General features: G+C 45.1%; 2 protein-coding genes across 2 annotated transcripts; one reads left to right on the top strand and one right to left on the bottom strand.

Annotated features, from left to right (window-relative positions):
- The first annotated feature begins 1,809 nt into the window (after window positions 1-1,809).
- Window positions 1,810-9,750, top strand: PHYHD1 (phytanoyl-CoA dioxygenase domain containing 1). Its single transcript, XM_036393840.2, has 11 exons — window positions 1,810-2,034; window positions 2,833-2,991; window positions 3,494-3,569; window positions 3,701-3,748; window positions 5,081-5,136; window positions 5,321-5,383; window positions 5,480-5,501; window positions 5,854-5,982; window positions 6,502-6,618; window positions 6,761-6,887; window positions 7,064-9,750. Exons 1-11 carry the CDS (start codon window positions 1,909-1,911, stop codon window positions 7,107-7,109), a joined length of 969 nt encoding a protein of 322 aa, XP_036249733.1. The 5' UTR covers window positions 1,810-1,908; the 3' UTR covers window positions 7,110-9,750.
- Window positions 9,629-14,039, bottom strand: DOLK (dolichol kinase). The gene is made up of 2 exons (XM_036393839.1): window positions 14,004-14,039; window positions 9,629-11,648 (listed from the first exon to the last, which is right to left on the bottom strand). Exon 2 carries the CDS (start codon window positions 11,533-11,535, stop codon window positions 9,964-9,966), a length of 1,572 nt encoding a protein of 523 aa, XP_036249732.1. The 5' UTR covers window positions 11,536-11,648; window positions 14,004-14,039; the 3' UTR covers window positions 9,629-9,963.
- Between the last annotated feature and the right edge of the window lie 10 nt (window positions 14,040-14,049).

The following is a 14,049-nucleotide window of genomic DNA, read 5'->3' on the forward strand; positions in this document are numbered from 1 at the left end:
GCAAAAAAAGCTCTTGGAGAGGGAGGAAGGGAAGGAAAAGGAGCCATTTCCCAGTTTTGTCTGAGTACTGTCAACCTTTCTGTGTAAACTTATGGGGAGAGAAGGCTTTACAATGGTAGCATCCTTCTCTTTGACTTTTTTGGGGCACTGTGTGGCTGGAGTGGTTTTTCTCTTGCTGGAAAGGTCTTTCTGAGCCTCAAAATAGTGGCATGGCTGGAACAGGAGGGCTCCTAAGGACAGACATGGAGAGCTCCTGGAACCAGGATGGGTTTTATCTCCTGGTAGCTGCTGCGGTGTTTGCTGTGATCTGCTGTTTATATTGCTCAAAACATTCCATGGAACAGGAAAACTGTGGTTTGCTGCTGTGGCATGAACCAATACAGCCTCTGGAGTCATGGTGTGTGTGTGTAAGGAGGGGAGTGGAGAAGGTGACGTGGTGAACTGCTGGTAAAAGCCACCCTGTGTGGGAATGAGGAGGACATGACACCACGGTGACAGAGGGCCTGAGGAGTGGCGTGGGAGTGTTTTCCAGGAGTGTTTCTCCAGGACTGCTGCCTCCTGGCGAGGGGTGAGGTGGGTCACACAGTCAACTTGCAGGCAACAGCCTACAGCTGCTTTTTTTTTTTTCCCCACAGGTCATGCATCTTCCCTAAAAACTTTTCCACTCCATCAGTTGGTGAGAGTGTTAAGAGGAAGGAGGACCTACTGCAATATTTTTTTTTTTGAGCTTTGCAGCACTGGAGACTGATTTTTTTTATTCTTTGTTTGTAGTCCAGTGATTAAAGTCTCTGGCAGAATTTAACTTTTTAAACTACTGAATTCATATCCTCCTGTGTACAGGGAAAAGCCTGAAAAAAGTAAACCCCCAATTTCCTCTTTATTAAAAAAAGAAAGTTTTAGTAAGGTGCAGAGGGATTTTATCCACAATTCCCTTATAGAACAGGAAACTTTTTTTCAAACAACCTCTCTTTAAATGGATTTTCAGCTGCTAGGATGTAAACACTTTCCTGTGAGCATTTTGCATTCCTCCTTTTCCTGGGTTTTCCTTTGGCTGGGTGAGTGATGCAAGAACACGCCCCCATGGTGTTATTTTTGGGAAGTGCTGCTCTGAGGGTGTTCTCGGTGTTTCCTGTAGGAGCCAAACACGTTTTCTTCTAGAGAGAAAAACCTTCCCCAGAGATTCCCGGTGGGAGGGATGTGTTGGCTGGGAGCGCCACCGCTGGGCTGGCAACTGCTCCTCCCTCTCTGCCTTTCAGACCCACTTTCTGCATTTTTGCTCTCTGGTTTGAACTTTGGGTGGATTTAGCTTCACTTACTTGTAAATATTGCATGGACTTCTGGAGCTGCAGGAGAGTGAACAGAGCAAGTGGATGTGTAAATTACCAAAAGCAGCTGTGAATGCAAATAGCAGAAGTATTCTCTGTTGGTTTTACCAAACCCTCAGTGAAAGCTCTTTACCACATTTTGCTCTGTTTGTCACCTCCTGGGCTGGGGAGCCCTTTCAGTGGATATGCTGAAGAGCTGGCAGGACTCACTGACAAAGCAAAAAGGGCTCTGTAAGACCTTGAATCAGTGCTCTAAATTTGTTCTAAGACATCTTGATCTTTTCTTCACACTTGAATCTTATTTTAACCCCCCTTATCTTACTTACTCCTGTGATTACCGGTTTAACTGCCCTATTTTTAAATGTGGGTTATTAATTAAAAGTGATTCCTCCTTGGAGCTCAGATATTCATCAAGTCTGTGAGTGCACTTGAATAGAAAATTTTTGCGTGCTTTGTTATCACTAAGAGCCAAAGCAACACTGTGAACTCCCGAATATCCCTGCCAGGAGCAAAGAACTGGCAACAGGGACAAAAATCTTTGAGCTGTGCAAGAGTCCAACTGCCCAGTGCTGGCTTTTATCACATGCTGGGACAAGGATCACGTGGAGAGGCGGGGAGTGAGCCCTGCAGAGCCCAGGTGGCTTCGTGGTGCTGGGATCTGGGGGCTCCTGGCCCGATGGCATCCGTGACCCAGCAGCAGATCCAGAAGGTAAGGAGCTGCTCTGCAGGGAGGGAGCGTGTCCAGAGTGCAGGCAGTGTGTAAGACAGAGCCACTGCTGCTTAACCTGGCAGCAGGTCTAGCCAAAATCTGCTTTGCTAACACTTTATATTCTCCTCAGCTTCTTCCATTACGTTAATTTTAGTGTGAGTGTCATGGCTACAGACTCTTCTGGGGGCAGCTTGTCCCACAGAGCTCTTGGAGGGATTTCTCCTGTGCCCCTTCTGTCTGTGTTGCTCAACTCTCATCCCTGAACTCGAAATCTTCCTGGCAAAGGATAATCTCCAGGGTATTCTATATAAAGAAACTGAGTTCACTGCCAGCAGAGTTCATTTTGTATTGTGTAGTGAACTGTGAGAAATCACCCAGGGATTTTTTTTTTCCTTAGAGAGAGCAAAGCTTTCCAGCTTGTAAAGGAATCTCATTCTGATTTGGCACACAGGCATGACTGCCCTGTTTGTGTTAGTAGACTTGGTAGTTTAATAGCTGCTGGTTACAGGCATTAGATAAGATATCCTTGAGCCACAAAAGGCTCTAGCGGTGAGATCTCTGTTTTGTGTAGACTGAGAGATTGAAATAGATTCTTCTTAACTGCTTGGAATTTCAGCCTCTTAATTAATCGTTTGCAAGAGAAACCCCTACTGAAATTAAAAATTAAGAACATGCTGCCTGGCTGCAGAGCTGGAGCTGGGATGCTTTTCACCCTCTAAAGGCCAGAACTGCTTTCTCTTGCTTTGTGCTGCTTCCCCCGAGGACTCTGGGGGGGAGCAGTCACCCCATCTCTTCCAGTTCCACGAGGATGGTTTCCTTGTCCTGGAGCAGTTTTTCAGCGCAGAGGAGTGTGACAGCATGAGGAGGCAGATCCAGAGGATCGTGGCGGAGATGGAAGTGCCCCCTCACTGCCGCACCGCCTTCTCCACCAGGGAGGAGGAGCAGCTCCAGCAGCAGGTACCGACCGGGCAGGGCTGCCCCCATGGAGGGCTGGCAAAAGGCAAGGAAAAGGCAAATAACCGATCAGGGGTCTCTCTGCGGGAACGTGACTCTTCTAACTGACCAGAACACCGGGAGAGGAATTTGCTCTGCAGCTTTCTGCAAATGTTTGCAGGGTCTTATCAAGAGTCTTATCAATGTGTGGCTCTGCTGTGCTTTCAACCCCTGGTAGCAACAAGCAGCTCTCACAGATCACTTTGTACATGTTCTGCAGATAGAAAACTGGGTATTTTCCAGAAAAGCGAGGGTAACCTCTGTGTGAGAGGATCTTGTAAAGCCCTGATCAGCACAAAGACATGCAGTGTTGTGGAAAGCCTTTTCATGAGTGATTTTTCACTGTGTTTTGTTTATGCTGCGGCTTGGTGGGGAAAAAAGATGCAGGTGAGTGTTAATGCTTTGACTGAAAGTTCATTTATGTCTTTACAAGGATGCTGTCTTTACTGGGCTCTTATCCCTGCAGGGTAGCTCGGATTATTTCCTAACCAGTGGAGACAAGATTAGATTCTTCTTTGAGAAAGGTGTTTTGGATGAGAAAGGTAAGCCCTGCAATGAGTTAGCTACACAGAGGGGATGGGAAAAGGCTGAGGGAGGGATCAGGGGCCAGTTTCCACCTCAAGGAATGATTCCAGCTTTTCAAACAATGTTAAATTATGGTTTTGTTTTGTAGGTAACTTTCTAATTCCAAAGGAGAAGTCTGTCAGCAAGATTGGCCATGGTATGTTTAAAGGATGAGTTTGGAGAGGGATGGGCAAAAGAGACCTGGTTTTCAGACCTGAGGATTTCTCCAGACCTACTCACTGTACATAAGTGTCTCTGCAGTTCTCTCCATGCTGCCCCTCACGCTCTCTGCTCTCAGAGGACTGGATCTTCTGTTCCAGTCCTTTTCAAAAACCCTTCTCAGAGGTTTTTCAGTGATGAATAGCTCAGAGTCACTGACATGAGAAAGTTTGGACTTCAGCCCTTGGTTTTTTTATGTAACAGATTTGCTTTAAAAATTTACCACCTGAGACTGGTGACATTCAGTACAGACCAAACCCTCTCCTATGACCTGTGCCATGCTGGGTTGCTGATATTGAAGCAGCCCTCTCTCCTGTGGTGTCACCAACACCTTTTCTTTACCCTTACTGATCTGTTTGACCTATTTATTCTCTCCCAGTTCCTGGATTAGCATTTTTGATCCCTTTTGTTTTCCAACAATACATGGAAAATGAGAGCAGGATTCCCTGTGCCTGCAAACGTAAACTTTGCTCAGACTAAACTTTGCTACAGTTGGAAATTCAGTACTAAGAGTTCTTTTTCTTTGGTTTTCTCAGAAAAAACCCTCTCCTCTTCCCAGGCCTGCTGCCACTTCAGCATTTCCTCAGGGGAAATGAAAACAACTGTAGGTTCCTGCTGACCCAGCAACTTAACAATTCAGAAGCCTTCTCAAGCCTTATTTCTGTAACTTCTCATTTTGGTCAAGTCTCATCCCTTGCCTGAGAGCAGCTCCTGCTGGACCTGAGCATGTGTCCTCGTGGCAAATCTGATCAGGATGAGCTGGAGGCACAACTCTGAGTCTTTGCTTTGTGGGTTTGTCAGAGCTGGGTTGTAGCAAGAGTCTGCACAAACACTCAGCCCTGCTGGCTGGGGCTCTCTGAAGGGCACCAAAGATGAGCTCTAGCTCCTTTTTGCAGTACTTCACTTTTCTGGTAGGTCTTAAGAGATGAATTCACCCATATGCCTCAGGGTCATGTGTAATGGTTGTCACTTGTGTAATATCATACTGAATCCCATAATATTCCATTTTGTTCACTCTGTTGTACACTGGCTTTTATGTGTGTGCAGTCTGTGGCCAGGGAGTGATTACATTTGTGGTCTTTAATGATGACTGTATAACCTGTAAGTGTCCTACCACCTTAGGTGTGATAAGTCACGTTTATCCATCTTGGGAGGGTTCAAAGTTTCTGTCTGCAATTTATCCTGCTTGGCTGTGATGTCTGCAGCCCATCACTGAGAGCTGTTCCCTTCTCTTTCTGAAGTCTTGTCTGAGCTTTTTCTTTCCCCTTAGCTCTACATGCTTATGATCCTGTCTTCAAGCAAATCACCCACTCCCCCAAGGTGCAGGTGAGCTGTTATTGCTTCCTAGAATGGCCTTGGGGGGAAAAAAAATAAATTGCAGAGTAGTTAATTTTTGTTTTCTACACTCCCAGGGGGAGTAATTTTGTCAGTGAAAGGAAATTTAAATATCTTCAAAGAATAATGCTAAATAGTGTGCAGAGAACATAAATCTTGGAAAATTTTCTTGCAGGAACTGGGAAGAAAACTAGGCCTTGAGAGACCAGTAGTTGTCCAGAGCATGTATATCTTCAAGGTACAGAAATTCAAGTTGTCTTGTCACTCAAGAAATAAGACCCTGTTAAGTGGGAAGCTGTGAAATTCTTCACACATCACTTTTTTTTCTTTGCAGCAACCTGGCATTGGTGGTGAAGGTGAGATTTGTGTTATCTCTATATCACACTGCAGATAATGTTCCTTTAGGAAAGGAATATTACCAGGGAAAAGGCTCATAATCAGACTTAAACCTGAGTTTGGCAATCCAAACCTTCTTAAAATCTTTGAAATCAACATTTTTTCAGAAAAGTTTCTACATCATATGCAGCTTGAACAGAGAGCTGGTTTTACATTTGCAGCAGGCTAAAAGGTGGGATTTTTATGTAAAATGTAATGTATGTGATAGGTGGGTGGGATGGGGAGGGCTCTGAGTCAGGGAGATGCAACCCTGAAGTCCTTCTAGAGGAACTGAATCCCATTAAAGACCCCAGTGACAGTCTCTTCTTGCAGTGACACCACACCAGGATGCCACTTTCCTGCACACTGAGCCCCTGGGCAGGATCCTGGGGTTCTGGATTGCCCTGGAAGATGCCACCCAGGAGAATGGCTGCTTGTGGTTCATCCCTGGCTCTCACACCAGTAAGAGCACGTGCCTGACCACTGCTGGTCACCAGCACAGTTCTGCTTTTCCCCACCTCTCGAGCACACAGGGCAGCTTTGAACTTCTGCTCACCTAAACATTCACTCAGTGAGTGTAATCATAATGCTCTTCAGATTTTAAGCTATTCCTTCCTTAAATCCTGGAGCCAGCTGTACTCAAATCATGGTTTATGATCCTATAGAAAGTACAAATGGACCAAAGGTTGGTTTTGCATAAGTGTGTGACTATTTGTGTTCCTAAGGGTCTGTTGCTATGCACAGAAGGGGCCAAAAAGGCAAACAAAAGGCAGCTGTTTTCTCTGTTTCTGCCACAGCTGGAAAATCCTAAATCCCTTCTTAATAAAAAAGACATCACCCAAATTATTAAGGAAAGTGTGAATATAGTAATAATAAAGTTCCTATCATTGCCAAGAGAAATCACTGATATTGTTCCTTTGCTGTGCAGAATGTAGCCAGGTGTTTAATTTTTGTGTGCTTGCTTATTCTGTGGATTTGCAGATGGGATTACCAGGAGGATGGTCCGTGCAGCTTCAGGTGCCTCAACATGTGTGGAGTTTGTAGGCTCAGAGCCAGCCTATGATGACAAGGAGTTCATACCTCTGCCCATAAGGAAAGGTACAAACAGCCCCAAACGTGGCACTTCACAGCTCAACAGAACACAAGGGAGCTAAAATCATATTTTAACCCTGCACCTTCCCCCCAGTGGAAAGCCAGAGCTCTTATTTTGGAAAACAGTCCAGGTGATTCTTTCCCACAGGTGGGCTCATCCTCATCCATGGGGAGGTTGTCCATAAGAGTGAACTCAACAGCTCAGAGTCCTCTCGCCACGCGTTCACCTTCCACGTGATGGAAGCCAAGGGCACCACCTGGAGCAAGGAGAACTGGTAAGGTTGTGATCCTCACCAGTGGCTGAGGAAATGGAAGCCTTTCCAGTGCAATGGTTAGGAGAACTGTTGGGAGTCTTGCCTGTACGGTTTGTGCCTCAGCTGGCGTTGATTTCGTACCTGCAGAACTGGAATGGCCTCTGAAGTTTTGCTTTTTCCTCTTCTTTACTCCCTAGGCTCCAGCCAACTCCTGAACTGCCTTTTCCATCACTCTACACTTGAAGTTAGTGACTGGCTTGTGGAGTCAATAGCTGATCAACATTCCTTTCTGATTGCTCATTCATGGTCTCTTTAAAAACAACCTTCACTAGATCAGCTCTCAATATTAATTTATCCTCCTCCTCAAAACCAGGACCATTATCACAGCCCAAAACTGCAGGAGACAAAAGCTTCTACTGCAGCAGGAGCCCTGCCAGTGTAAGAGTAGTCCCCCAGTCCTTTTGGTAAGGAAACACTTTCAGTCTTGAGAACAAACCAGTTAAGACCATTGCACGTTGACTGGGACCACTTACAAGTATTTCTCCTTGCAGATACTCAGTATTTTCTTGTGTTGAAGAGCTTAAGTGCATTTCTTGGCTGGTTGACTTCAGCAATGCAGGTGACCATGTTGTGGGGAGAAGTTTGATTTTCACCCCTAGTTTTCTGTATTATTGTTGGAATAACAGTGATTTAAAACAATCTTGTGGGTGAAATGAAGCAAGAGGTCTGCTTTTTATAGTCAATCTTCTAAATTACCCTGGAAGACAGTAGCTGAGTGTTTTATCTCTGAGCATGATTAAAAATACAACAATTTTTAAAGATTCATGTTGAAATGATGGAAACAAAGAACCTCAATCAAACTCTTTACATTTAAATAAAAGGATAGAAATTCTTCATCTCCATCATCTTTTCTTTGAGGAAGATTCAGTGTGATCTTCTTCCAACAGATGGGGACAGTGTTAAATTGTCTGGTGAGCAGTTAGAACTCTCAATATGCACAAGAATAATTTCTACCCCCAAAACCACACCAAACCCAAACCAACTTATAGCAAGCAATGTTTGGAAATGCAAGCTACATCCCAGTCTGTACCTGAACTGAACAGTAGCTGTGTAGGCGTGATTTCACCAGCACTGGTGCAGTGGCAACCTTGAGACAGGAGCCCAGTGTCACCAATGCAGGAATTATATCAGAGTAACCCTAAGGCTCCTGAGGGGGTAGAGTGGACCCAAATCTGACTGACTCATCCCTTTCAGAAGGAAATTGGGGAGCTGGGTCATGGCAACAGCAGGCACACTGAATGCAAAGTTTCTGCATTCAAAAACTACCTTTCCTTCAGTTTGTTTGAAAGTTGGAAGCAGGGGGGAAGGAAAGTAAATTTCTCTACCTCTGGTGCAATTTATGACATCAGTGGTGAAGGGTGTGGCTTGTGACAGAAGCAACTTAAGTTTTGTCTGTGTCTTTCCATGAGAGAAGTTAATAATTTAGAATTCTGCTGAGGAAGGATAATTTGTCCTGACTTGCACCACTACCTGCAGTGTGCAAAAGCATCTACTTCGAGTGCATAAATAAAATTTTAAAAAAGCTGGATTGATTGGCAGGATTTCCTGTTAAATGTGAAGGAAACAGCCCAGCAGTTACTGAGTTGGGTTTCCTACAGAGTATCTGACAATTTACTGTGCTAGTAACCAGCTCTGGCATCCTCAGGAACAGCAGCACCAAATCCCAGGAGCCCTTCCCAGGCAGGAGGATGAATTGGGCAATGCTGCTTCTCAGCTATTCCAACCCTGGCTTGTTGCAGGGACACACAATATTGGATCCTGGAGCCAATTCTGCTGACTCAGGGACTGGTTTCACTCCACCCCTGGTCTTAGGCTCCCTCCCAACATCTCAGAGCTACATGCCTGCAGGACAGTGTTGTGTAAGGTACCTTGGACTTCCCCCAGACTGTTCCCAAAAGTGAATTAAAAAAGGGTCAGAAGTGAACTTCATGATGCAAACTAGAAGCCTGGGATGACAATCTCCTGCTTGGACACATCCCTGGAGACAGGAAGGACCCTTGTGTTTTGTTCTAATGGACACTGGGCAAACCAGTGAGAAGAGAATGCTGATAGAGAAGGCTTTCATACATAGAAATGAAGTGGTTTTTTGGCCACAAAATGGTAGTTATAATTTTAATTAAATGGATGGAATTCAGTAGTTTTAATCAATTCGTTGATAGAAGCATGTTTATACATTATTTGATTAAACATCTGGCTGAAAAAATGGAAAAGTAGGAAAGTGTAATAGTAGAAAATTTTATTGACTTGAACAGATTTTCTGCTTTCAGGATTAATGTGTAATTAGTTTTAGCTGTGACTTGCTTCATTTCCCCCCCCCCATATTCATTCCTAATTATTTTGGAGATTAAATCTTGAGAAAGATAAGACATTTTTCTTGCTGAAGCAAACTTCAGGGCTAAAGATTCACTGTTCTTATTAGTGTGGTCTGGAATGAGCAGTGTCTGACATCCCCAAACCTTCACCCTGGATAACTCAGCTGTGGCAGGTGCTGGATTTGGAGCTGTGTTTGTGCATCCTGGTGTGGGTTTGGCTCTGGCTGATGTGGACTGGACAGAACTGGACATTTGTACGTGGTTCCTGTGCCCCCCCCTTGTTATCAAACATGCTTTACATCGTGCTTATACAGAAATGAGAGTGCACACATCAAACACAAGACACAGGACTCAGTACAGAAAACAAGGTACAGTACAGAGGTAGCAACATCTAAGAGACCTGCTTGTTTATTTTGTCCTCTCTAATTGACTTACCTCTTCTTTCTCTGCTTCTCTTGGGTACCCAGAAGAAACCTAAACTGGATTATTAAACATAAGTGCTGTTTTTATCAGTCATGTTTGTTGCTGTTAGAACATAAATCTGTCTATTTTCCACGGGTAAAAACAAGACTAAATCAAAACCTTTATTTTAAATAAGTCTTTTTCATTTCTGTTCTCAACAACTTTCTCTGCTGTACCAAAACATCAGCTTTGAGCTTCCATTAAAGTGCATTTTCTAGTACCTTTCTCTAGGAAGGGAGAAAATTTTGTTTCTGGAAGTGCTTCTATGCCATGAGCATGATCTGGAGGTAGAGAGGCAACAGCAGATTATCAATTTGAGTAGTGTAAGCTTCCAAAAGAGAAACCAAACTCACAGATGCCAGAATCCAGGCATAGCTGGAGTTCAGATTCACATTGCTGTCAAAGATCAGAATGAGAGCCACAGCAATGATCTGGGCAAAAATAGCTGTCATTGTCCCTTCAAAGGTCTTCTTTGTTCCTGGCCATTTGATTTCCCCCATTGTACTGCCAAAAACAGAGGCAATGGTGTCTCCTACCCCCACTGCCAACACCCCAGAGTAGGGGACCAATGCTCCTGCCCCGGGCAAGGTGCCTTTAGGAGCACAAGATCTGGGAAACAACCACACTGGGAGGGACATGCCAAGGAGGAGATAAATATGAGTCAAGATTAGAGGTCCACTGTCTCTTTCATCCAAGAAGAGAGAGAGCAAATGCCTCAGGGTTTGTCCAAAAGGTTTGATCCTGAAGTACCGCACGTACTCTAAGAAGATAAACACTGCCAGACACAGCACTGCAGCAACATAGAGGAGCTGGCGGTCATAAATGAGTCCAGGAACATAAGTAGCAACAACAATGAAGTGGAAATATTTCCTGGTTATGGTCGAGGCCTGGTGTTTCTTAGATTCAGATGATCTCTTGGCGTTCTGGTAGAAAACCACCCCACATGCTGAGGCAGCCAAGAAAGTCCAATACACAAGGAGGTAAAGTCTTGTCTGTGTCTGAAACAGAAACTGGAGCAGCCAGAACAAAGGGTTCCTCTGGATCAGTCGGTACAGCCAAGGCATGATGACCCCTAAGCCTAACACTGCTGTCATCATGTGGAAAAACATGGAGGAGATCCACGTGCCCGAATCCATGAAAGTGAAGAGCACAGTGAAAAAAAGACCAAGAAGAACAACTCCGACAACTGCTACCAGGAGGAAGAAGTCAATGGGATCCCCTCTCCCCTCGACTACATTCAGTGAGCGTTTAATGAGCTGATTGAGAACAAAACTCACACCTCCGAGAACCAGCAGCGCTTCCCCAGGAGTAAAACACCGAGGCAACAAGTACAGCAAGATCATACTGAGGTAGACAAAAATGAGCAGCACTTCTAGAACCTCTATCACCTCTGAGACAGTCAAGGAATGTTTCATGGTGTAGATAATTACGCTGCCAGCAACACCGGTCAGGATGCAGGTGTTGGTTGGCACGGGTTTGGTGATGCCCACGGCCAGGACGGACAGGAAGAGCGCCAGCAGCATTCCCGCGGAAGCCACGACGACGCCGAAGCGCTCGAAGTACACGATGCCGGCAGCCCTGCACCTCTCCTTCATCACCACCCCCAGCAGGGGGATGACCATGCTGGCGGGCAGGAGGCCGCTGTTGGCAGCCCCCCGGAACTGGAACACGGCCCCTCCCTGCTGCAGCAGCCGGTCCCATTTGAACTGGGCGTAGAAGGCCTGCAGGGCCAGGGCCACGGCGCACCAGGAGAAGCGGTCCCAGACCACGGCGTGCACCGACAGCACCACAGCGAACACCAGCAGGGACTCCACCAGCACTGCCTTGTCCAGCATGGTGCCCAGCCCTGCCTGCCTCAAGCTTGCAGAATCTCAGCAGGCCCGAGGTGCTCAGTTGTCCATTAGGAAGAATTCCTTAGGAAGAATTCCCTTCTGTGCTACTGCAATTGCTATAAAAAAACAAAAAAGGCAAGCAATTAAAGCAACTACTTGGACAGCTGAAGTGTTTGCACAGCTGTCACAGACATATTTTATGAAAAATCCTTTTGTTAGGATCCTTTTTCTTCTGAGAAGCTGACAGGCTTGAGAAACTAAATTAGATAATATATAATACTATATTATATCATATATAATATATTACATATCACAATATATAATATTATAATAATATAATTATATTGTAATATTATAATTAGAATATAATTATATTTATATAATTTATATATAATGATAATTATACATGATAATTATAATTAAATCTAATTATAGATATTATAATTATATTATGCTATTATAATTATAATATATAATGTAGATATTATATATGTTATAATATATTATTATATATTATATAATAATTATCTGCTCCTATAGAATGCAACAGGTGCATCTTTGATTGGTCTCATGTGGTTGTTTATCATTAATGGCCAATCACAGTCCGGCTGTCTCAGACTCTCTGGTCAGTCACAAGATTTTATTATCATTCCATTCCTTTCTATTCCTTGCTAGCTTTCTGATGAAATCCTTCCTTCTATTCTTTTAGTATAGTTTTAGTAAATAATATATATAATAAAATAATAAATCGGCCTTCTGAAACATGGAGTCAAGATTCTTGTCTCGTCCCTCATCCTGGGACCCCTGCAAACACCACCAGACACAGCTATTTGGTTCTTAAAGTCTATTTAAACTGATAGTTGTGTGCCAATTGCTAATGTCAACACACAGATGATTAAAAAAACCCCAAAACTGAGGTGAGTGAATCATGCACTTCACCTTCTCTGAGTGAAGGCTCACAGCCCACTGACAGCTGTGCTGCAAACCAAACTTTTCTTTAAACTTTTGGACTGGAAGATAAGCAGTTGACATAATCAGCAACAGGCACATTTACTCTGTTAGGTTAAATCTCATCTTATCTTCTTCAAAGAATTGTGGGCACTGACAACATTGTGCAATTCTCACCAGCATTTATTGCTTTCTGGCAGCCTTGATTTCTCTGTGGATACATAATTTGATAATCAGCCATATGTAAACCTCTGCCATTACACTGGGACCTCTCCTGTGGTCTTTGAAGGTCTCAGGTTCTTTATTTCTGTTGGAAATTTTATCCTTTCTGGCCCACCATTAAGCTGATTAGAGCAAAGTCTGCTAAGTAAATTCTTCTCCCCAAGTCTCAATGCCGATATCTACACCAGCTCCCCCATGGAAGGCCAGAGGTTTATTTAAGGTTCTCTTTTAGGTTTTCAGCCAGTGTTGAATGGTGATAGCAGATTACAAAGCTGACAAATAATAGCAATATGAGGAACTATTACAGTTTGTACTGTCAAACTTCCTTAGACAGTGTGTCTGCAGTGTTTAGATATTTATGACTTTGTACTGAAAACTTAATTATTGATAGATTGCTTTTTGGCATCCTTATTCATATAGCCTGAAATACTTGATTGCCAAACAGCTTCATTACATGCACTGTTGCTACACAGCTCCTTCAGGCCAAATGTAATCTTCTGTCATTGCAATTAATTTTTAAACAGGAGAAGAATTAATCAAACAGAACTGGTCTGGACAATATCTACCTCCAACTCCCTGCTGTTTCTGAGAACTGGAGAGGGGGAAGCCTAAGGCTTATCTGAGGAAAAGCAGAGTAAATGCCACCTGCCAAGCAAGGACCGAGTCCTCCTACTCAGTCTGGCAACCTTAAGATTGCACCGCAGCTCCGGTATCAATGGCAGGGACACTGCCCTGACAGGCTGCCAGAGCAGGCAGAATTTCACCTGCCTGAGGTCTGTGCTGCAGCAGCTCTGATGCTTACACCTGACAATCTGCAATGCGATGTATTTCACTGCTGAGTTATTTTGTTTTCCCGTGCGTGCCGCAATCCCCTCCTCCGCGCCTCCTTTTAGGTAATGTGAGGCTCCTCGGCCCCGCCGCTCTCATCATCGAACGGGACCCGCACCGAGCGTTTGGTGCCCGGCTCGGGCTCCGCATCCCGGCTGCTCAGGGCAGGGAAGCTTCCCACTGACGTGCTGCCAAACATCCGGCAGCCCTGGCCTCGCTGCAGCCCTGCCTGCTCCCTCTCCTCCCCAAGCCCTCGCAGCGCTGTGGACGCCCCTCAACCCGCGGGCTGCCCGCGTCCTGTCCTTCTACGCTGCTCGCCGCCGCCTCCTGTCCCCCTCAGCCGCAACACCCACAGCCCAGCCTCCGCTACTGGGAACGCCATCCGCCTGCGGGCGGTGTCGGAGGCGCTCCCGGGTGATTCCCGGTTCCAGCGCGAAACTGCGGCCCCGACCCGGAGCCCAGCGCGCACCCACCTGGCAGGACGCCGCCATCTTGCCGCGCCGCCTGTCACATGACCCA

Source organism: Molothrus ater, chromosome 20, assembly GCF_012460135.2.
Source record: "Molothrus ater isolate BHLD 08-10-18 breed brown headed cowbird chromosome 20, BPBGC_Mater_1.1, whole genome shotgun sequence".
NCBI lineage: Eukaryota > Metazoa > Chordata > Aves > Passeriformes > Icteridae > Molothrus > Molothrus ater.